Genomic DNA, 22,914 nt, shown 5'->3' on the forward strand with positions numbered 1-22,914 from the left:
ACTTTTTTTATTATTTATGATTTTTTCAAAGATCTAAAAACAGAATTTCTGCACTACTTAGTTTCTTCCCTATATAACCCGTGACATCATCTCCGTGAAGTCACGTGACGGTAGTTCTGTCCGCCATATTTCCTCATACATGGCCAATAGTTGCTAAAAAATTGCCTGGTTTTGTGTTTTCAACTAACAAATACAGACAACTGAGCGCCAGCAACAGGTAACCGGGACCTCTGTGACACCAGCAAGATGTCGGACTACGACAGTAACCCGTTCGCGGACCCGGAGGCGGGCAATCCTTTCCAGGTGGGTCGTTTTTTTTTCACGTCGACATTTTTCGCAGGAAGTCTTGCCTGCGTGCCGACTGTACTGACAGGTTTTCCTGGGTGTCGTCTGTACTACGTGTCACCCTGCCTGCGACTTTTCCTCACTCCTCTTGCACACGGAGGACTATTTGTGCAGAAATTATGTAGTTTGATCACCACTGGGAGTTGTGTAATGTTCATGAATTTGCTGCTCCGAGTAGAGAAAATTTGAGAGGAATTGAAATCGATATATTCGTTTATTTTCCATCTCCCTTGGTGAGGTAAAATTATTACAGTAGATGATACAGCGAAGATCAGCATATGCTGACCTTTTCACATTGAATCCCCGAACGATCAGTTTTGACGACATTGAGGAAGCAATGTCGATATTCTCTTGTTCAATATGCACAGAAATACCAAATAGTTTGTATATCCAAATTATGGAATTTATCAACAACTGAATGTGTCTAGTTATTCATCTAAAGAGCTCCCAGGTGCAAAATATTGTCGACTCAAACTGAGTCAAAGGAAATTTTCACACGATTATGGCAAGTGTCTGTATAATGTTTTTATTGGCAAATTGTTTTTGCACACAAATGTTTTCATATTGTTTGTTTATTATGGTGCATTGTAATGTCAACAGAGAAACCACATTTTCATGCATGACAATGATTAATCCCAATGTATGTGAATTGATTTCATGAGAATTACAAAGGTTTCTCTTATTAGCACTGATATTGTCTTCATGATAATGAAAATGACAATGTGTTTGCAGCACCCCTTTTATCACACGTAATTGATTGTTTTGTGACTGGAAGTGGTCAAAGAAGCTACTTGTCAAACAATGATGGGAGGTGCAACTAAATAAGGCAACATCTATATACAGTCTGTTTGGTGCCAAAAACAAATTGACCATTCTTCCTTGTTCATTCCACTCAGCCCCATGAAAATGGAATTATTTTAGCAGTTTGTAAAAATGTGTAAGTTACAATATAAATGACTGGTTCAAATAACTGAAGGGACAAAAGGATGTGGTGCTAGGAATATAGGCAACTGATTTTGTGTGTGGATATATATTATAAGAGTCTTAAGACACGTGTGCAAGGAGTGTAGGCAACTGATTTTGTGTGTGCTAGGAACAAAGGCAATTGATTTTGTATTGCTATCATCTAGTCATGGCATGAGGCTATATTTAGAACTGCGTCATGGCATTGGAGAAAGGTATGTAACAACAAAAGAAGTCAGGTGACTGTGAATTAATAGCCCTTTTGGAAAGTGAGCTAGCCATCATGGGACCACTATATAAATGTATACAGGGTAAATGTTTAACCAAGGTTCTTCTCAAACATTAGTTTGTTGAGTTCCAGTAGGATTAGTGAAACACATCCTGTTCCAGTTCAGTGTTGTTGAAGGAAAAACCTAATCAATGCTGTTTACATATTCCGTATAGAAATACGAGTTTCATAAAGATTTGAAGACAAGAGAAGTAAGAGTTAAAAAGGAATGCATATAGTCTCACCATTTTGAGGATACAAAATGTATTTTCTTTTCAGTTTCCTTGCAGTAGTTGCATACTTGTGTATGACGAGCTTTTCCTGTCTCAAAATGTGATGGTCCAATGTTAATGAATATTGATATTTGATAAGAGAATATGTATAAATCAAAACTGACCCAGAAAAATTAATGTCATCATATATAAACTATGTCTCAAAGCCTAGTGCTATAGTCAAGTCATATGCAAAGCTCACAGTATTGAAATAATGCAGCAACAATGCTTAAGGCATGTACAAAATGTACCTTACCAGACATGTTCAAGATATGTAAGATAACACTGTTTTTCAGATCAATGATTTGTGGTTGATCAATAGGCCCTGTCAAAACTTGACTATTCCTCAGACTTCTGCCTCAATTGATTTTTTTCCAAGACAAGATAGATGCCTTATTCAACTTGTTTTTATTGTGGGAAATGGAATAGATAAGGCCTATCTATTCCATTTCTCACATTTATCTTGTCTTGAAAATGAAAGAAATCAGTTTAGGCAGCATTCTGTTCTGATAGGCACTTATAGAACCATTGTGTGGTATTGCTTCATATTCCAGGATAACTATGATGAGTTGAAATATATGCAAGCTACAATGTCTAATGCAGTAGGCCCCTGAGAGTATTTAGAAGCTTTCACAAAAATAGTGTTTGGATAAAATTCTTGACATTTTCAAGGTTAATGAAATTTGTTTTTTGGCTGTAGATAACCAACATGAAAATATTGTTTGTCATTGGATGAGAATTTTGGCTTTGACTGTACAGTCCTCCCCAGACTTCCTCTACCCACAACACTGTGCTCTGAGTAAACACTGAGCCATGTTTGTACCATTTTGATTTCCTCCCTTCCCTAGGGTCAGATTACGGCTTGGGACAATAAAGACTCTGTCTACCTTTATTGACTCTTGTCCAGGATGCCTTCCTTCTTGTAAAAACACCTGGGGAGAATATTTCCTGTAAAACATACCTAGCACTGACTGATGCCACACCCAGCACTTAATGTAAGAACAATCTAGAAACAAAGCTGTAAGGCAGATGCTTTGGCTCTTTTCTTCAAAATTGAAAAGACATTGAATATATCCAAATAAATATTTAACATTGAATTCCATTGTGATATATGTCTTATAGTCTTTATCTCCCTACAATAAAATATCAAGCATATTTTGCTTATTGACAGCTTGTATTGAGTAATACAATGTAGTTCTACTTGAGGGGCTTTGGTTTTGTTTTGCTTTCTGTTTATCAAATTATTGTGATATTTTTGTGTTTGTTAGACATTTTTTTTAATTATCAAACACCCCCATATCCTCTGGGCCTATTCTCTACTAATGAAGAACAAGAACCAGGCACTTTGCTGCACATGACTCGGGTATGCACATGCACATGGAGCATGTCCGATTGTCGGGTAATGCCATCATAAATATGCATTTTAAGATGTGATGGCCGTGTGATGGTAGATCCAGAAAAAACAAAATGAGGAGGGGCAAGATCATCGCCAAGATTGCTATTTGCCAATTTGTCTATACAGTACTCAAACTAATCTAACATAAAACTATATTATTCATTCCAGAACAGTCCTACATTAAATGAGGCTACCACACTAGTTAATTGTACTGCATTCCTGGCATTTACTTGCATCAACATACATGTAGTCATTGCAGGGAATTTACATTTTTGACAGTAAGGGTTCTGGGACAGCTATCAATGACAGGCTCACAAGAGTAGAAAATGAAACAAAGCTGAGTCTTATTGTGAGAGGAAACATAGGATGAATTTACGAAGTAAAGATATGCCTTACCGTACGTATGTATATAGTGACATATTCCCTTATTTGAACATATATGTTTGTTGATAAAGAGAAGTAGAAAAATGTTAGAATGGACATTGGAAATTTATTTGATAACATATGTCCAATATGACAATATGTTGTTAACAACAGAAATATCCCACCCAACTGTTTCAGGACCCGTCAGTGACCCAGGTGACTGGTGCTGCCCAACAAAACTTTACGGAGGAGTTCAACCCTTTTGCTGAGCAGGGTCGTACCACTGTAAGTAGATTGGCTTTTTACCATAAGGTGCCAAGCTTTCCAGTTTGTTATTATCATCGGTGACCTGCTGCTGTCTTATCATACATTTGTTTCTCAAGATATTATACTTAAGAAGTCATGCCAAGGTAAATGGTAAAGCATTGTAAATTGTATTTTTTATACATATATTATAAGCAAAGCGACAAGACAAACATCTAGTCTTCTTATAAGATTGACAAAGGGGCTGTTATGAATAAGGTCTTACCGTTTCCAATAATTCAACTACCTTAACTGTTAAATGATATATGATTTTCCTATACCAGTATCAGTACCCCTTTTTTGTGATTGACATTTTAAGTGCAAGTTTAGAAGAAGCACTACTGTAAGAATGTGTGTATATACGTGACATTATCATGATTATGTAAACTTGTTCTTATAAACCGGTAATCTACATGTGCATGGTGTGTAACCATTTTGTATTTCTCCTAAAGTTGGTTGGCCCCTTAACAATAGCTACCTACCAGTTGGCTATGTGTATACCAGCCACACAGATAAGTGAATAATTGTCCTTCCACTGTTGGATTTCTCACGTATCCCCCAGGCTGCAGGAGGGAAGACCAACCCTGTGGTCCCCCCTCCCCAGAAACCCCAGCCAGCTCAGCAGCCTGCCGTCATGAGACCCACAGAAGAGCCTCCTGCCTACTCACCCAGCGCTGCACAGGTAATTACATAAGAGGGTGTCTTCAGCATTCGCCAACAGTCGGATCATTCTCTTGCTTTTTGACAACATCTTTTTGTATATTTCTTGTTCCCGTACTGTCAGTCAGTGTAGTTGAAGTTGATTTATTCTAACGGCATTGAATAACATAACATTACAACATATGATCATAATGAGACCAAAGTCCACTTCAGTAAATAAATGTTCATAAATATTTACCTATGGACATAGTCATCCCTTTGCACTATGACACTTTTGGATCAACAAAATTATCTTAAATTTCATCTATAAAATTATATTAAAGTTCATCTACAAAATCATTTTTCATCTGTCTTCATTTTACAAGGCTATTCTTAGAGAAAATACTATAATGATGGTTGTAGATCATAAAGAATGCACTGACTTCTCCATATGTACTTGAAATGTCGTGATTTTTAGGACACTTAGATGTAAACTGATGTATCCCCTGTTTTATTTTACAGCAAGCCCAAGGACCTGCAGTTCCCACCAATGAAGACCTTATGAAGCGACAAGAGGTACGGAGTAGGATCAACTTAAAGAAAAAGGATTCATGCTTGTAGAATGCTTTTATGATTGCAAGTGACTGTGTTCACTGATAGCCCATGGAAACATTCCTAAATTGTATCCTAAATCCCAGTTTGTTCAGGATGTTCTGTGTTTTAGAACATGTGAAAAGTACCACCGGTAATTGTATTGATGCCACAAAGCCAATAACCTGTCTACATTGCAGGAACTGGAAAGAAAAGCAGCAGAGTTGCAGAGAAAAGAGAGAGAAATGGCAGCTGGCACATACAACGGTAAGGCCAGACTTTTCTGTCACAAACCAACATTATCTTTTGTTTCCAAGTCTTTAAGAATGAAATGGCAGAGAGTTAACAACTTGTGAAGAAACCTGCCTCGTGTCACTGCTAAAAGTGATGACAGATGGCATTATAAATAGTTCTATTTCATCCTTAGGTCAAATTTCTAATACTTGTAACTCAACAAAATTGTATGCTGTGTGTGTTTCCTGATATTTGTGGTCAACATAGCTGATGAACCTTGAAATTGATTGTTATGATATTTGGCATGTGGGTAGGAGTTGGGAAGATTAAGGTCAAAGTCAATTTTGGGCACCCTGATGTTTAACCTTGATGTTGTTGTTGTTGTTGACAGCTCGAGCAAACAACTGGCCACCCCTACCATCGTGGTGTCCAGTAGGGCCATGTTTCTACCAGGACATCTCTGTAGATATTCCTCTAGAGTTCCAGCGCACTGTCAAAATGATGTACTACTTGTGGATGTGTGAGTACATGACTATGTATAGAGGATTTTATACATTTGCTGTAGTTTTATTGGCAAAGACTGTGTTAAGTCCAAAAGCTTTTGGGATTCCTGAATTGTCATTTTCTTTTTTGAAACTGATAAAAAATTTTGTTATTTGATACCGGTTGCTATTTTTCTCAAGAAAAGTTATCAGATCATCAAGTCTTCAGTGTGTATATATAGAATACAACACGGTGTATCACACAAGGTACCAGCCCAATCGTGGGTCAGATTGCCTGTCTGCCAGAGGGCGATCCAACCTGCTGGAGGGCTGGACCGAGGGTGATGCAGATAACACCATGTCGTCTTTTATTTATGTCATACCCACCTTAGAAAACACACGTTCCGATGCAAAATGTGCCGAAGGTAAAGAAATTGCCATCCAAACAATTGCAACAGCAGAAATTCCAACCTCCGAATCAGGTGTTTGAATTTGTCAAGTATGTTCAAATTATTATGTGTTATGGAACTCGTTCGGAAGACCTGTATCAAACGTTATTGCGACACAAGTATGACATAAAACAGTCTTATGTCACTGCAATATAATACCATTGTGATTACGAAGTGAAATCGCATTTAAGAACAAGTGAAGTTGCATGGTGTATCTCTACAAATGACTTGCATACAATATCACTCAGCTTGCTTCAACATGTCTTTGTGAACATGCATGTCAGCTACTTACTTTAGTGCATGGATTTTACTTGTATTTATACATGCATGTTTTTTTGTTGCCTTTATTATTCATGAAAAGATTTGTCCTACCATTTTACCATTCTAAATGTGCTATGCCAATTTTGTTTTAATGCTGCATGTTGACAATTGTTAGTTTCTCATCCCCATGTTTACTATAGGTATTGTTTTTACACACCTAACATGTAGAAAATTTGTATGAAATTCTTGTTTACTTAGTAGTTCTGCTATGTTTCCACTGTACATAGTTTCATGTTTTATTTTGCAGTGATGAGCATGGTCCACAGGACATACATGTACCCTTCATACAACACACATGACTAAACTGTGACTGTGACATTGTTCTTGTGATTCAAGTTCACGATCTTAATCAATAAAACTGTGGTCAGCTTGCACTGTTCTTCCACAAATGACAAGACAAAATCAAATTTTTTTTTGCTGGCAAACAGACTTATTCTTTGGTCTTGAGCATACAAAATGTCAATATGCTTTGTTGAAGTATGCAGTGAAGAACAGTACAAGTAGGGCAGTTCTTAATGTGATTCTCAGGAGGCTTGAGATACTTGCTTGGGGTTGGGCCAGTCTTCTTGCATTTACATAACTACTAACATAGGAAGGATGCTGGAAGGAATTTTGAAAAAAGAGTATTCTCTTTAGATTTATAGTAAAATAGCTAAAGACATTTATTAGATCATATTCGTAGATAACATTTTTGGCATATTTAAACATATGCTGATCTTTTCTGATGCAAAATGATGATAATGAAAGGTTCAGTCTTAAAGCAAACACCTCAAGCCTTCCTATTTATAACCATGATGCACCAATCCATCTCCAATCCAATGTCACGCCTTCTCTCCACAGTCCACGCGGTGACGTTGTTCCTAAACGTGCTGGGAGCGCTGGCGTATTTCTGCACGACGGGGACCAGTTCTGCTGGCATCACCTTTGGCTTAGCCATTTTCTACCTGATTCTGTTCACCCCTTGTTCCTTCCTTTGCTGGTACCGGCCGCTCTACAAGGCCTTCAGGTAACCATGACAACCCCACAGTGGTGATGATGGACTATAGGAGTTGTGATGTTTTCTACTGGCTTGTCATAACTGTGTGGATGGACTCATTTGGACTGTCTAAATCACCCTTGGAATTTGAATTATTAACTCAAAATGTACTAGAACTTTGCTAATATTAAAAGCTGCCTTTCTCAAGTATTTCACAATTGCCACAGTAGCTTCCTCTAGATGAATTGTAGTGAAAGCTTATCAATTGTCACGTAATGCCTTGACACAATTCATATAGTTTTTGCTACTGGATCCCTGCTAGTTTGTAGAGTTACTCAAACTTTAGGGCAGTTGTAGGAGGCAGGCCAGATTGTATTCAAGCCACAATACCATGAAATCAGCTTGAAATGCAACAGAACCATTCCACCAGATGTAATATCAAAAAAAGGGTCAGATGAGAATTTGATGTTCCAAACTTGTGCTGATTCAAACAGTTTTGAACAAGCTGGTGGAAGATATTCATGTTTAACCTGTCCTCTTTCAGGGACCAGTCTTGTATGATGCAGTCTAAGAGACTAACATGTAACAGGACTTATAGCACAAAGTTTACCAAGCAGAGGAATAAACAAGTCTTATCCCCAATTAGGACCTTGACGACAGGAACAAATGTCTTAAGATATTGACCTGAAGATTGACTTCATCATGCAAATCAACACCATTAATTAGCTTTAATTAGTGCATAATCCATTAATTGTGACAGAAAGAAAACAAAGAATCAACAGCAATAATGCAAAATCTAGTGATCAGAGAGAGTTGGTAGGAAAGAAAGTAAACATCAACATTTTCCCCACGTTCAATTCAGTCCACGTCGTCACCTTACTTCTCAACCTTCTCATGATGATCGCTAATGTGGCAGCACTTGGGGTGGACCTTACTGCTGGAATCGGCCTTGGGATGGCAATCCTCTTTACGCTACTCTTCCCACCTTGTTCGTTTTGTTGCTGGTTTCGTCCACTTTACAAGGCCTTCAGGTATTGGGAGATCTCACCCAAATCAGATGAGACCCACAAGAATCAACGAATCAGAACTATATTAGGAAAATCAGCCAATGATGCATGAAATCATAAGGCAAAATGATGCCAGTGTTTTACAGTCCAAATCCACCACACTTTAGAGCATGTTGATCATGCCTGTCCAATGGAACTGGACTCAGACACTGCTTTTCTGCTCTGTATCTCCTCTTTTTCCCCACTTTTTGGTGCTGACAACACCAAACTGATAAAGATTTTCTCCCTGACATGGACATCTGGTAACACTCGTGTCTTGTTCAGAACAAAGATATGAACTTTGTTCTCTGTTTTCAAGGAGAGCCTTTGCAACCCACGCCTTAAATTGCAGATCCTGAAGTTCTATAGTTATGTACAAGACATGAGGGTAACCAGATTGTCCTTTTGCATGATTCACATTGCAGAGTCACAGGACTGTAGTGCAGAGAGCTTAGGGTCAATAGCAGACCTCTTACAAATCAAACACACGGAATGCTACACGCATGGTTGTACAACATGCATGATGGAAAAATTCCTCTCTGCCTCCTCCAGTCCATAGCATCACCCTGATTCTCAACTCAATTATGCTGATCGCGTACTTCGCCACGGGCATACCCGGCACGTACAACGGAGGGGTGGGCCTTGGACTATCGTTCTTGTATCTCGCAGTTTTACCGATATGTTCCTTCGTTTGCTGGTATCGCCCCATGTACAAGGCCTTCAGGTGAATCATAACATAAAAACCCAGGGTTGCAGCAATAAATCGTTTTGATCAGGCTGGCACCTGAAGAATTTCAAGAAAGACATTTTCATTCCTGAATGTTAGCCAGATAGATGGTAATGAATTTTCGATGCATAATTCTTTTCAATGAACTGTCTTCTTCTAAAACAAAATCCAAACACATTTCATCTTTATGTCATAAATAGCTATGAAAACAGACAAGTACATAGAAACATGTATGGGCCATCCCTCTCTAGTGTTGATGACAACTTCCATACCTAAAATCTTGCTTGACAACATGACAAGATATTAATGAGCGTAACCCCTCATGTTAATATCTGAAATCTGCTGTAATGAGTGCCAGCCTGCCATGGTATAATTCCCAGTTTTGCACCAAGATTGCTGCTTCTGGACTTAGTGTGTTTATGGTGTGCCATGTTGCTGTGGATAAGGTTTGCTGTGTTGCTTCACTTTCAACTTCAGCTCTCCTAGCAGGGTTCGTACCATTGGGCAAATTAATTTCACTTCACTTGAAAAAGTAGTGGAGGTACTAGTATTCAATATGTTAAGGAAATGGGGTCTTATTATTCACATAAGAGAGAGAATAGCAAAAATCTGAACTTGTGTGAAACAGCTTTTTTCGACAAAGTTATCAGAAGGGGTACGGACTCTGTAACTATCTAACTCCACTTTGATTAAATCTTCCACCAATTACTAATAATTTTGCAGCTTTATTTATTGATAGAGAAATCAACCTAGTTATAAGTTTGTATTTTAAGCTGTTTGTTTGATCTGACTGTACTTAAACTGTAGTGTACTGCCTTGTTCAGATATTTAATGTGTTGTCAATCTGTTTCAAAAGTGACTAGTATACTTTGATATAAAAATAATCTTGTTTGATGTGTTGTTGTTTCTTTATCCAACAAAACAAGAAATGTAATGTAATTGAACTTCACTGTTTACTTGTTCTCAAATTCTGAGATAAACAAGTCGTAAAACGATCATCCAGACTTTTATTAAAAGGAAGAAAAAAAATGACAATTGTTGAGAGATTGCCTGGATATTCCAAGTCTGAACGTTTTTCCTTTGTTTTTTTCCCTACAGGAGTGACAGCTCCTTCAACTTCTTTGTGTTCTTCTTCATTTTCTTCTTCCAATTCGTGGTCCACATAATCCAGGCTGTGGGCATCAGTGGATGGGGAACTTGGTAGGTAGTCTGGTTCTACATTTGTTTTTGTCTTTTTGATGTAAGAATATTCATTCTATCTTTTATTACTCAGTAACAACAATCTGGTAAGCTTGTATATGTCTGAATGAGCTTGTTTCCATATTGTTATTTCTTTGCTGTAGCCTTGACATTGTAATCAATTCTGCAAAAAATTAGGCTTGTTTTTTTGATGAGAAAAGTCCAGGACCAACATTATTATGAACATTCTGATATTAGCATGCCAGTTTGTGTATTTACCACATGTCCTTTTACAGTACAGACATTTGGCACAGCTGCATGTAAATGTGCCTTCTCTTCATGATGCTGACTTGGACAACCACAGGAAAAGACACTCAAAGATGTAAAAAAAGATTGACATATCCCAATATGCTAAAAAGTAAAAGTATAGTTGCAGACTCAGAACTAGACTACGTCTTTGTTATGTTTGACACAGTTACTCAAGTCAAAGCTACTGTCTAAATTGAAAATAGCAGAATGGCTGTTGCAACCCCACCATGTCATATGCTACATATACCTGAAATACTAACTTAGCTGCCCTGTGGCACTGATGCCTGTTCCATTTCAGCGGTCTAATCAATGGCCTGATGCTGGTTGGGTCAGGCAGTAGGGATGACGACAAGGGCGACTTAACCATTGGTGTGCTCATGATCACCGTGGGCTGTCTCTTTGCCTCGTGTGGTATCATGGACATGCTCTTGCTTAAAAAGGTAGAATTTCTGTTTGTGACAAAAGAGCTCCTGTCAGAATGTGACAGGATGTCTGCTTGTGTTCATCTGGCAGGTTGGAATGTACATGTAGGACATTTCATCCAATCACTCTTCATATATGGCCTCCTTCGGTCAATATTGACCATGGTAAAATCCTAATTGATATCAGCCCTACAGCGTCGACTGTGGCTCTTCAGTTACACAATATTGAAATTGCAAGACAGTAGGGTTGTAGACACCTACAGATTCGGAAGCGATATAGGCAAAATTTTCCCAGCCAGAAGCAGACATCCTCCACACAGAGCATGCCCTCCTCCCCTGTTGTGTCCATTGCATGCATTTTACATGCCTGTACTTTTGTTTACCCCCTCCATGTGTAGTGGTTGGATTAATGGCATTACGGCAGTCACCCAGAACCCTGGTGTCGGAGCCATCATGCTGATCATAGCCGCCTTCTTCACCATATCTGCTGTTCTCAGCATTATTTTTCTCAAGAAGGTAGACCCTTCCATTTTTTCTTTTCTGTTCTTGTTTTTTTGGTTTGTCTTGTGTTATGAGAGCCAGGATGGTAGAGCATTTCTGTTTAATCACTCAATAAATGCACATGTTAGATGTATTGGATGTCCAATTATGTGGTGACACACATTATCAAGATAAAAGCTTTTTTTTTAAATTCACAAATGGCAACTTGCTTGATTTTTGTCATAAACTACACCAAAATAAATTGTGATGTGAGACTAGCAGTCCAGTGGGTGTTGCTGTGCAATAGACCTTTACATGGATGCTTGGACACAGTGCATTGTGGGTGCTCCAGTAGGCCTCCATAGCAGGCTCCAAGACTAGCCCTTTTGTGAGCTTATTATGTGCAGTTGTTTGAATAATACAGGTATTCTCAACCACCTGACCACACCCCATTAGCAATCAGAAAACCCATATTAATCAGAAAAACAACACATAATGAGCTTAAAGGCATTGATCAGCTTTAAAATTAAAGGCTGCATGGCCCATGATGCACTTTGTACTTGTATCTGTAAAAAGGTCTAGATCATGTTACCATACATGAAGTGCTGTCTCATGTAGACAAGTGCTAATCATTACCTTGTAAATGGCGTTGAATTAACGACAAATGTCTGTTAAGAAAAACGGAGGAAGCTAACAAAAGATCCAAATAACTTCTTATTATGGCTCTCTTCTGGTATTTCATCACTCTATACTACAATTTTGTTACCAACTTTTTTGTTTTAGTGAACTCATACTCAGCCTTATTTTCTGAAAAAAATGGTCTTGTTATTTTTGTGTGCCTTTCTTTTTTTCCCCAGAATTTTTTACTGTTATTTGGTCAGGCGGCAGTTATTTTCAGGATATGTACATGTATGGTAACATTGCTGCTTGTGGCACTGTGCATGTGAGTATTACATGTGAAAACTTGAGACTTGAATGTAAGTCGTCTGTTTTATTTTAAGGTTCTCCTTTGTGCTATTGTGGCCTTTTTTCCATGTACATGCAGTTTGGTCCATAACAATTTCACAATCACTAATATATTTGGTGCATTATCTTCTTGACCATGACCTTGGTGTCCGTTGTCTCTAGGTGCACAGCCTGTACCGTACAACAGGCGCCAGCTTTGAGAAAGCCCAGGCGGAGTTCACCGAGGGTGTTGTGGCGAACCGCGGGGTCCAGCAGGCCGCTGGGCAGTTCGGCGCTGCTGCGGCGAAGGGCGCAGCCAGGGGCGCCATGTCGGGCGCGTCTGGGAACCAGATGTAGTGACCCCCACGGGGAACACTGCACGTTGTTTCCATCTGATCATAACCACAATGCACTGCTATGATTTGGGCTCTGCTAACCCATCTCCTTCCCAGCATGTTCTAGCATGGCACATTTCTTATTGTACCCCCACTTACGACTTACTTCCAGCATATGTACAATTCCAAGAGAAGAGTAAAGATCAGCATACTGTACACCTTCCCAAGACATAACTGTGTTCCTCTTTTAAGTTATGATAGCATATAGTGAAATAAATGTACTTTCTTTGACTCAACCCAGTTTTAACTGTTTCAAATATAAGTCCCCTTGCAACATAAGCTGACCTTGCATAATTATCAAAAGTTATGTTTGAAGGCCAGCAGATGTTGCAAAGTAGAATCCTATCAGGGGCCATCTGTGCGAAGGCTTTTACCCAGGTAATGCCCTCACCATCATATCTCCCTGAAGTTTGTCCTGGCAACCCCCTCAGCTGTGCATTAGGATTGGATAATGAGAAACAGATCTGGTGTCAGGACATGCTTCCCATGTAAGCCCCCGGCTGAATCCAGAGTCTGAGTAAGTAGGTGTAGTGTCCACAGGACTAGCACATAGGGCATATTCATGTGATGTCATCGGCGCATCTGCCACCTTATTTGCATTGGTGTATAATGTATCTCCTGACACCCAGAATTGACTACCATGATGTGGCCAAATAGGCTTCAATAATACAAAGATTCACATCTTGTCAGTGACATGCAAAGATGCTCAGACAGAATCACTGAAATGGGCCTCAACATCTTTAGTGGGTTACTTAAAAAAGTAAGATCAAATGAGTGAATACACTCTATACTAGTTCTGGTGGCTTACCAATGACTTAATACACCCTGAGGTAAGCAGTTGTACTACTGTACACAGGCCTTCTTATTGTACTGAAGGCAACCATTGGCAGATTGTGATTATTCTTTTCTTTTTACTAAGAGATGTACAGAAGGAACCTTAGAAAGAAATCTAGAAAATGTATATGTAAGTTTCAAGATGTATATCCATCCCTGCATAAATCCTATTTGCAGAAAATGTTGCTCCAAAGAATATAAGTGCTGCAATGCATTCACATTCTGTACATTGGAGATCGAAAACAGTTTTGAAAAAGAAAACCATGCCATGTCCATGGCCACACCTTTTGATTTTATTTCTTGAATTTCTTAACAGTTAATCATAGCTTTTGCTATTTCTCTTGATAGTTTTCCCTAGTTTACCTATACTTCTTATTATTCTGCCTTGCTTTCTCTAGTTTCTCAGAGTACATGAAGTGGTGTGGCCCAAAATGTGTTCAGTTTCTTGATGCTATCAACACATTCCATCCAGATAGTGGCACTCCTACTGACTAATGCTGATCAAGAAGGAAACTGTAGAGTTATTACCCCTGCTGAAAGCAAAGCTGTTTACTGCTCAGTACATTTTGTTTCTCCATTGGAAAGTAGGAATTTTCAGGTGTGTTTGCATGTAGAAAGAAATGCTGGTGTAATTACATATAATGCCACATTTATACAGAATTTTCTAATGTTCCTCATCAAATAAAGACTGACAGGAACTTATGTAGTAATTAGTATTTCTGTAGTTTTCTGGATATACATAAACCTGTAGACAACAAGTATCTGCTGTAACAAGGTGTCATTTGGTCCTTCCATATTGAAGCTAAGTAAAATGATAGGCAGATAGATATATTCTTTCATAGTGAAACATACATGTTATGTCTTTGTAGCATATTGTATGACTAACTCAGATCTTGTAGAAGGGAAGCACTCATCTGTGTATGCCATAGAACCATTGATCAATGTCCTTGATCCATGTCTTTCAAATGGGTCAAAGGTCACAAAAAGTTCCTACAAATTTCCAGTGCTCATTTCTATTCCAGAATCTCAGAAGTATTGACAATATGATATGATGAAAGCTTGTACTACATAATGATTTTTGGCAAGAAGAAAGTGGCCGTTAAGTCTTAGTTTGACCACTTAGTGTGGGTGAGTAAATGTGTTAACCAATTTGGTGATTATAAGGATATTGCAACTAGTTTTCCCGTGGTCTGTCTAGTAAAGTTTAAAAAATGTGTAGAAATTACTGGAGTTGGGGGCTATTGTAAATGCCTTTAGCTAAGCATAAAATATTACCCAGACTTGAATCTACTGGAATGAAATCCATTTTTCGGAATCAGTAGAGAAAGTTCTGTTATATGTTAAGTTGCAATGTTAATAGGCATCCGAAAGAAAAGAATAGACATTTGATGTTGTTTTGTTCCAGTGTTGTGCTCAGTTGCAGTGCTGCTTTACCACCTCGTGTAATTTTCATGGCACAATACAACATTTCTCCATTTCATGTAGAATTGAAATTAATGCAATGCGAAATTTTGATGTGTACAGCACTGATTGTTCTGTGTTATTTTGCACTTCAATGGATGTTCCACAGCTCAATGCTTGGTTTTGCCTTCAAAGAATATTTGAAGAAATTATAGACATACAAGTGATATATATCCAACTATTTGTACAAGTATGTGTATGTGGTTGCTAATGTACATCTTGGTGCAAATTGTGTACTTATAATAATTTTCAAGGCATAGGATGTTTATTTTACAAGATACTGAAATCAGCTATTCAATTCTATAAAGTTCAATAGTTCTGGTGTCTACAAGTTGTCCACCCTTTTGGTAAAGTCCAGATTTGCTAACAACTTATTTGGAAAACTGACTAAAAGATTCACATTTTACTTGGTGTTATCTTACTTTTCTAAAAGGCTCCACCCTTGATTTCCTTGCTAAAAAATCCATATTTTGTGGACACTAGATTTCTAGCATGAGGTTATGATATATGTATCACAATGTTGTAGTTTGTATTTATTAAATCTTGTATACTATTGTTGATTAAGGAGAGATGCGGTACAAATTGCTGTAAACTAGTGTAATTTCTACCAAGATTAAGAGAATGTTAAGAGGACACCGAAGCCAGATGTGCTTTTCATCCTGTAGGTTTGGATATTAATGTTGGTTTCTGAACAAACAATAAAGCTGATGCTATGTATATTGAAGGGAAACATCTGTGGTGGTAATTTTATTTTGAGTGAAACTTGTTTGATGCTAATCACAAGAAAATTAGTTGAAAAATTTTGCGAATTGAAACAGTTTATTCCATTGGAATCTTGAATGATATGGAAAACAGAAATAATTTACCAAACAAAACAAATTATTGTGTGATACTTTTTATTTAGGTTTGTAAATCAGGCCTTTGTCCTGTAAAGTGCCTGATATTTTACACCCTCGAAAGTTTGATCAGATCACAACAGCAGATTATTTTCATGGAATCACAAAATGTAGGACAATTAGACTTGTTAGAAATTACCAATAATGTGGAGAAAGAGCTGGTGAGCTAGCCTGAGTTAGTTTACCAGTCTCCCATACTCTCATCAACCAGTATGAAATTGATAATTTCATTCATCTGTAATTTATGCCAGTTATTGGTTGGTGACGGGGCCCTGGTAAACTGACTAAGATGATACTCGGGCTAAATGTAATTCACAAAGCAGTGTTTCCTACACTGACAAATAGGGGTGGCAACATTTAAAACATTACACCTTTTTTAATTAGGGTCTGCATTTGTGACTGATACGTCACTATTCACTTGAGTGAGAAAAGTTGTGTAAAGTGCCTTTTCCAAGTACACACGATCTCAATCAATCAATGCACTCCTCAATTCAGAAATTAGATGAAAAACCTCATCTTAATTGTTCTCGTTTAGAATCCTGCTGTTGGTCGAGGGCCATCCGAATGTCAACTCTGTGGGTCACTGCCCAGTGCAGTAGCCCTTGAGGCGTCGCCAAAAACCGACCGCCTGTTGGAGTTGACACTGATGGATCGAAGGTTTCCGGTCGCCATTTTCAGCCTAGCTTTTCTTCTGCAAATTCTCTCAGTCTGCTCTCTTGAATACCAGAGACTTCACTTCTGTGACCCGACATTCTGTATGTCCGATCTTCCTGAGATCCCCTGGATTGCTTTGGGAGAGGTAAGTTTGGGATAATTTGTTTCTTTATATAGCACACGAACTTCGAAAGTCGTCGCCCCTCCCCATAAAATACGGAGTCATTAATGAGGGTGACAGATAGTTCTGCATTAGCCGGCATAACTTGGTTTTCGAATGAAGTTTGATGGCAATGACCTTAAATCAAAAAGACAGCGTCATAAATTACGAAGTGTATGTCGAGATGGCACTGACTTGCAGTGGCGCTATCTCAAGGAGGGAGGGGCCAACTTCTGCAATTCTGTAAGGTGACACCAGTCTCTCTACAGTCCCTGTCTACTGTGGCAGAAGAGAGTTCTCCCTAATTGCCTTCTTAAGACAATGAAGGAAAACACCATATACACTACAGTTTTGTTGGTTTCCACTAGCTTTGGATAGAAAATATTATATGGAGACATTTACCCCTGTAGGTCTTAACAGCTGTCTTGAATTATTTTTGCCCTAGTTCTTTTCTCACAGGTCACTCTTTACCCTGGAGCAGCAGCTGATAACTAATGATAAAAACTGGTGCAAAAGGAGAACCCTTACCCGATGACATGGAAATCTTTATCAGTACATATCATTATCATAGAATGTTAACGTTATGTCTTATTGAAAGTTCAACCTCAAAGGTTTGGTTACATTTTTGTTTCAGATGTTCCCACAAAAGTACTCCAATGGACCTTTCATTCAGAATGGGAAACAAAGTTTGCTTGGCGTACCAACATATTGCTATGGATCCACCCAACAGGTTTGGAGCAAAGAGGTAACGCTGTCAGGGACAGCAGCACTAGTTCACCAGCGGACCATGTTTTTGCCCAGGGTACTGTGGATTCCCAACCTTCACTACCAACCCACACAGCACACACACACACAGCACAGGCAGGACAGTAGAGACGGCAATGTTGTGAGCAGTACAAGTGTCAGGAAGAGAAAAAGGTCGGCCAAGTTAAAGAATCTTGCTTTGCCTGTCTGTGAAAAGACTGATGTGCCTTCAGGACTTAAGAATATCAGGGAAGGCGATGCTGCGAGCAGTACAAGTGTCAGGAAGAGAAAAGGGAGGCAAAAAAGGTTGACTGAGTTTAAGCTTCCTGCTTTGCCTGTCTGTGAAAAGGCTGATGTTCCTTCAGGACCAAAGTGCAGTAGAGAAGGCAATGTGAGCAGTACAAGTGGTATTCCTCCTGATGTTGAGACATCAGGAAACGATATACCACATGACCACTCTTGCAGTGATGACCAGTCAGGAAGTAAAGACGTTGACACTTCAGATCATGCAGCAAAGGAAGAAAAGGACCCACCGACAGAACAGATTGGGTGTCATAAAAGGAATTTTACAGTCATCATCAACAAGCCATACATTGATGTCATGTCCAAGGCACAAAAATCTCCATTAATAAGCCCTCAGTTGGAGAAAACAAGGCAATGCATTAAGAAACGAGTCCATTACACTCCAAAGATGAGGGGACGGCACGTGGCAAGTCCTTGGCGCAAACTCCATGGGCAACAGAAAATGTACCAAAGCAATAAGTGCACGTTATCAGCACGGTTTTCTAAACTGACGGGCAGAAACATACCAAAGGAGCAGACTGTAGCCAACAACTCTCCAGGAAAGATGTTTGCAAGCAGTAAACCTATTCCTCCAGTGCATGAGTGGCTGAGTAGCTTCTTTGGAGTGAGTAACAGCTCTGGCAATGGATATGGACATTCTAGTACCACAGATGATGACGATAGCTTTGTGCAGCTCCGGTGCATGCTGGGCAGTGTTGATCAGCTGAAGGCTGGCAATGAGGGCAGTCTAAATGAGGATGTTGGTGATGTGAAGGATTTACACGTGGAGAATGGTGTTCACACAGACACTGGTGAAACAACCAATGATGATAGCTTTGTGAAGCTTCGATCCATGCTCAGAGCTCATCGGATTGGCAGTGTTGAACAATTGAAGGCTGGTAATGGGAACAGTCTAAATGATGAGGATGGTGATGTAAGGGATTTACACATGGAGAATGGTGTTCACATGGACACTGGTGTAACAGCAAATGATGACGATAGCTTTGTGAAGCTTCGATCCATGCTGAGAACTCATCGGATTGGCAATGTTGATCAGCTGAAGGCTGGTAATGGGGGTGACCTAGATGAGGATGATGGTGATGTAAGGGATTTACACGTGGAGAATGGTGTTCACATGGACACTGGTGGAACAGCAAATGATGACAATATCTTTGTGAAGCTTCAAGCCATGCTGGGTAATGTTGATCAACTGAAGGCTGACGATGAGGGCAGTCTAAATGAGGATGATGGTGATGCAAGGGATTTACACGTGGAGAGTGTTGTTCAGATACACACTGGTGTAACAGCAATTGATGACGATAGCTTTGTGAAGCTTCGATCCATGCTGAGAGCTCTTCAGACAGGCAATGTTGATCAGCTGAAGGCAGGCAATGGGGGTGACCTAGAGGATGATGATGATGGTGATGTAAAGGATTTCCATCTGGAGAATGGTAGCAGTGAGGAGCATGATGATGAGTATGATGATAATGTGTTTGAACAACAGTTGGAGATGCAGGAAAATGACATGGACATGTCATGCACAGAGGAGTCCTTGCAGATGCATATCACTGAGGCTGAGGTCAGAGTTGTTGAACTAAATGATGAAAAGAAACCTCCAAAGAATGTTTGCAAGGACACTTACGCCAATTTGAGCACAAGTATGAAACATACTGAAAACAACCACAACAATAACAAGGTGGAAAATGCGGGTGGAAGTTCCAGTCCACAGGTGGAGAGCTGGCTCCAGGCAACATACAAAAGAGGGAAGAATGTGAAACTCAGTGAGGAGGAAATCCCAACAGGCTGTGAGGAGGATGTGGAGCTCATTGACTGGAAACAGCTCCTGTGTCTGCTCTGCAGGAGAAGGTTTAACTGCAAGGGGGAGCTCCTGAGACACCAACAGTTCTCCAATCTGCACCAGTCCAACCTGGAGGTGAAGAGAAGGGCACTTGAGGAGGAGCTGAAGGATTTGGAGATGGAGCTAGAGCCTTCATCATCCTCATCAATCTTCCCCAATGCATAAAACAGCAAGAATGGTAAAGATTGGCAAGCAGTTCAACAGAGGAAGCAAGTGGTTGCACCTGTTGATGGGGTTGTCTGGAAAGCTACATGTAGGTTTAGAAATTGATAGAATTTAACCCTATTAATCACTTACAATGTTCACTTCTTTTGTGTCAAGTTAAGATTTTTTTAAATTCCTATCTGCCTGTCCAGTCTTATTATTACCATGGCCAAGAATGTTATGTTTTTGCTGTTTGTGTGTTAGTCTGTCTCTCAGCATAGAACAGCATAACTGGAGATCCATGCATCATAACTAGCAGATATTGGTAAATCTAACATTCAATTCTAAGAGTTAGATGAGCTGAATATAGTGTCTTATTCTAAAGGGCCCTTGCACTGGAAATTTTGAAAACTGGTCAGTATGTAGTTTTAGTAGATTGTAAAACTTGTTGATTTATAGTTACATTCCATTTTGATTCATATTTAGCATTGTATATAGCATGTAGCATTACATTATTATAAGTATTTGTTATGTCCTTACATATCCGTACCTTGCAATGTAGTCTCTACTTTGATTGATAAAGAGTAATATTTATTAATGGCATGCCGGCTTACCTTATTTATACTTCTGTAGGTAGAACTGATTTCTTCTGCCAGTTCATTTAAGTGATGCTGGAGAAGGTGTTGGATGCCAAACTAAACGTCAGAAAGTAATCACTAACTTTTATCCAACTAAAGATTGAATATTTGTCTTGAAATATTGTTTAGCTGGATGTGTAACCTTCATAAAGGTACATTTTTATACCTTCTTGTTCACTGAAAAAACACTGGCCCCTGCCATGTGGAGGCCGATCTTTATTAGACTTAAACTGAGTTCTAGCCAACTATAACTAATAAATCTTACGTTATCATTATAGAAAGTCTATAGATTTCATTTTTGTGCTGTTTGTTTTGCTGCTCTAATTATACTTATCATCTCTGAGAGAGTAGAAGTTGTACTTTACAGTTTGCTGACCATCTGTTGATTACCGTCCTCTTTCACTTCTGCAGTTGCCCTGTATTATGGTAGGTGTCTCTTCATTCAGATGTGTGTAAATGGGACCTGTCGTGCTCAGTTTTGTAATGTTACACACTGGAGACTCCATAATTTAGAAGATTTCATCACTATGTTTGTAATTCCTGTTAGTCAGGGTGACAACCTGGTGGAACCGTTTGCCTGAGGAAGTCATGGTAACTGCACCTACAGTGAATACCTTAGAAAATAGACTTGACAAACATATGGAATGCGACCCAGCAGTACATCATCAAATGGCTCTGGATTGTCAACACAAAGCGCGAATGACAGTTCAGTAACTGGAAGAGCGGTCTAAACTGGAAGAGGTCTTCCTACCTGGCTGAAAGGATCTACTAATTCAGTAATTGTACCTTATATCTATTTGTACACAGAGTATATATCAAAATGGCAGTGACAACATCCATAAATCCCATGTTTTCAGCTTCTTTGTGTGATAGCCTTACCTCCCCCTTATAATTGTTCCCTCTCTTCCCAAACTGCTCTGGATTTTGGGACATCGTGATCTGTTATTGTTCCAATTTGTTCAATACAACGTAATTATTGCCTCATCATATACGGAGATAAGAGAAGGCCTTGAAACGGCGAATTCTTTGAAGCCATACATACGAGCATCTGCTAATGCGCACCTGTAAGAATGAAATACGTGAGGCAAACAACACCTTTGTTGAGAGCATGGCCTCTTGTAGCCTGGTATACAAACTACCATGGCTGCCGGCTCTCTTAGTCCTGTTGCAAAATAAGACGAAAAGACTTGGCAGCCATAATATAAGTTGGATACTACAGTATACCAGGCTAGGACTCTTTGGGGCTGGTTGTCTTCTGTTTCACGTATTGACCTTTTCCAAGAAGGTAATATTTCAGCTATGTAGTTTAAACCTTAACAGCATAATAATTAAAGAAGGTGTCGAGGGACTGTTGTTGGTTTTGTGTAGCATGGGTACCATCCGATTGCTACCGGACTCCTTACACTCGCAGTGAGTGTTTGCTCAAACGAAAGATAAAGTGTTTATGAAGGAATGTACACAAATTGTGATCTTGACAATTTTTTTTACGTTCTGTGTGTTTTGTTGCTTTTTACATCATACCTTATCATTTCCGAAGACTGTCCGGCTGGGCCCCAGTTTGGCAAGGTGACCGTAGCATAACCTAGAGTGTTAAGGACGGTCATACCGATTAACTCCTAGACACTTGTTACGTACAGATGGACCGGAATATAGATAATAACTATGAGACCTTATGTGACAAGTGAGTCGGCTAATATGTTGGGACGCAAGTGATTCAGCCAGCCAGAAAAGTAATCACATTTTACGAACAGTCATTACATACCCTGGGGAAATCTAACAAACACACCTTCGATATTAGTCATATCATTACTGCTTCTGATGAAATCATTTTACAGTGCATCAGGGCGTATCGGTGTCAACGGCCCTGTGAACCAAAGGGCGTTTCGGGACACCTTTTCTGTTGTTAATTATATTGTATGTGCTTTTTCGCACGATACATAGCTCAGCAAAAGGGCATGGATGGATCTCCATTGTCTTATCTGTAAAACCATCTGTTTCGATTGAATCTCAAGAGAAGCAACAGGTGACACATTCTCCTATTAAACCGTCTCCACGTGTCATCTCTTCCGTCGGTCAGCAACATACATACATCTATACATATATCTATTGGTTCGGCTAATATCAATGTACGTACAACC

The 22,914-nt window shown here is 39.2% G+C and overlaps 2 protein-coding genes across 7 annotated transcripts; both read left to right on the top strand.

Moving 5' to 3' along the window:
* Positions 1–70: 70 nt before the first annotated feature.
* Positions 71–16,130, top strand: LOC118409941 (secretory carrier-associated membrane protein 1-like). 6 transcript variants are annotated; one of them, XM_035811347.1, is made up of 10 exons: positions 71–303; positions 3,806–3,892; positions 4,473–4,592; positions 5,072–5,125; positions 5,341–5,407; positions 5,766–5,894; positions 8,465–8,633; positions 10,474–10,575; positions 11,162–11,303; positions 12,894–16,130. In XM_035811347.1, exons 1-10 carry the CDS (start codon positions 247–249, stop codon positions 13,065–13,067), a joined length of 1,101 nt encoding a protein of 366 aa, XP_035667240.1. In that variant the 5' UTR covers positions 71–246; the 3' UTR covers positions 13,068–16,130. The 6 variants fall into 6 exon arrangements, with proteins under 6 accessions (XP_035667240.1, XP_035667239.1, XP_035667241.1 ...); XM_035811346.1 differs by lacking the exon at positions 8,465–8,633 and adding an exon at positions 9,201–9,372 and having other exon boundaries at positions 72–303; XM_035811348.1 differs by lacking the exon at positions 8,465–8,633 and adding an exon at positions 7,467–7,632 and having other exon boundaries at positions 73–303.
* Positions 16,131–16,873: 743 nt separating this feature from the next.
* On the top strand, positions 16,874–21,057 carry LOC118409919. Its single transcript, XM_035811309.1, has 2 exons — positions 16,874–17,095; positions 17,841–21,057. Exons 1-2 carry the CDS (start codon positions 16,943–16,945, stop codon positions 20,157–20,159), a joined length of 2,472 nt encoding a protein of 823 aa, XP_035667202.1. The 5' UTR covers positions 16,874–16,942; the 3' UTR covers positions 20,160–21,057.
* The last annotated feature ends 1,857 nt before the right edge of the window (positions 21,058–22,914 follow it).

This window comes from Branchiostoma floridae, chromosome 2 (genome assembly GCF_000003815.2).
Source record: "Branchiostoma floridae strain S238N-H82 chromosome 2, Bfl_VNyyK, whole genome shotgun sequence".
In the NCBI taxonomy this organism is placed as follows: domain Eukaryota; kingdom Metazoa; phylum Chordata; class Leptocardii; order Amphioxiformes; family Branchiostomatidae; genus Branchiostoma; species Branchiostoma floridae.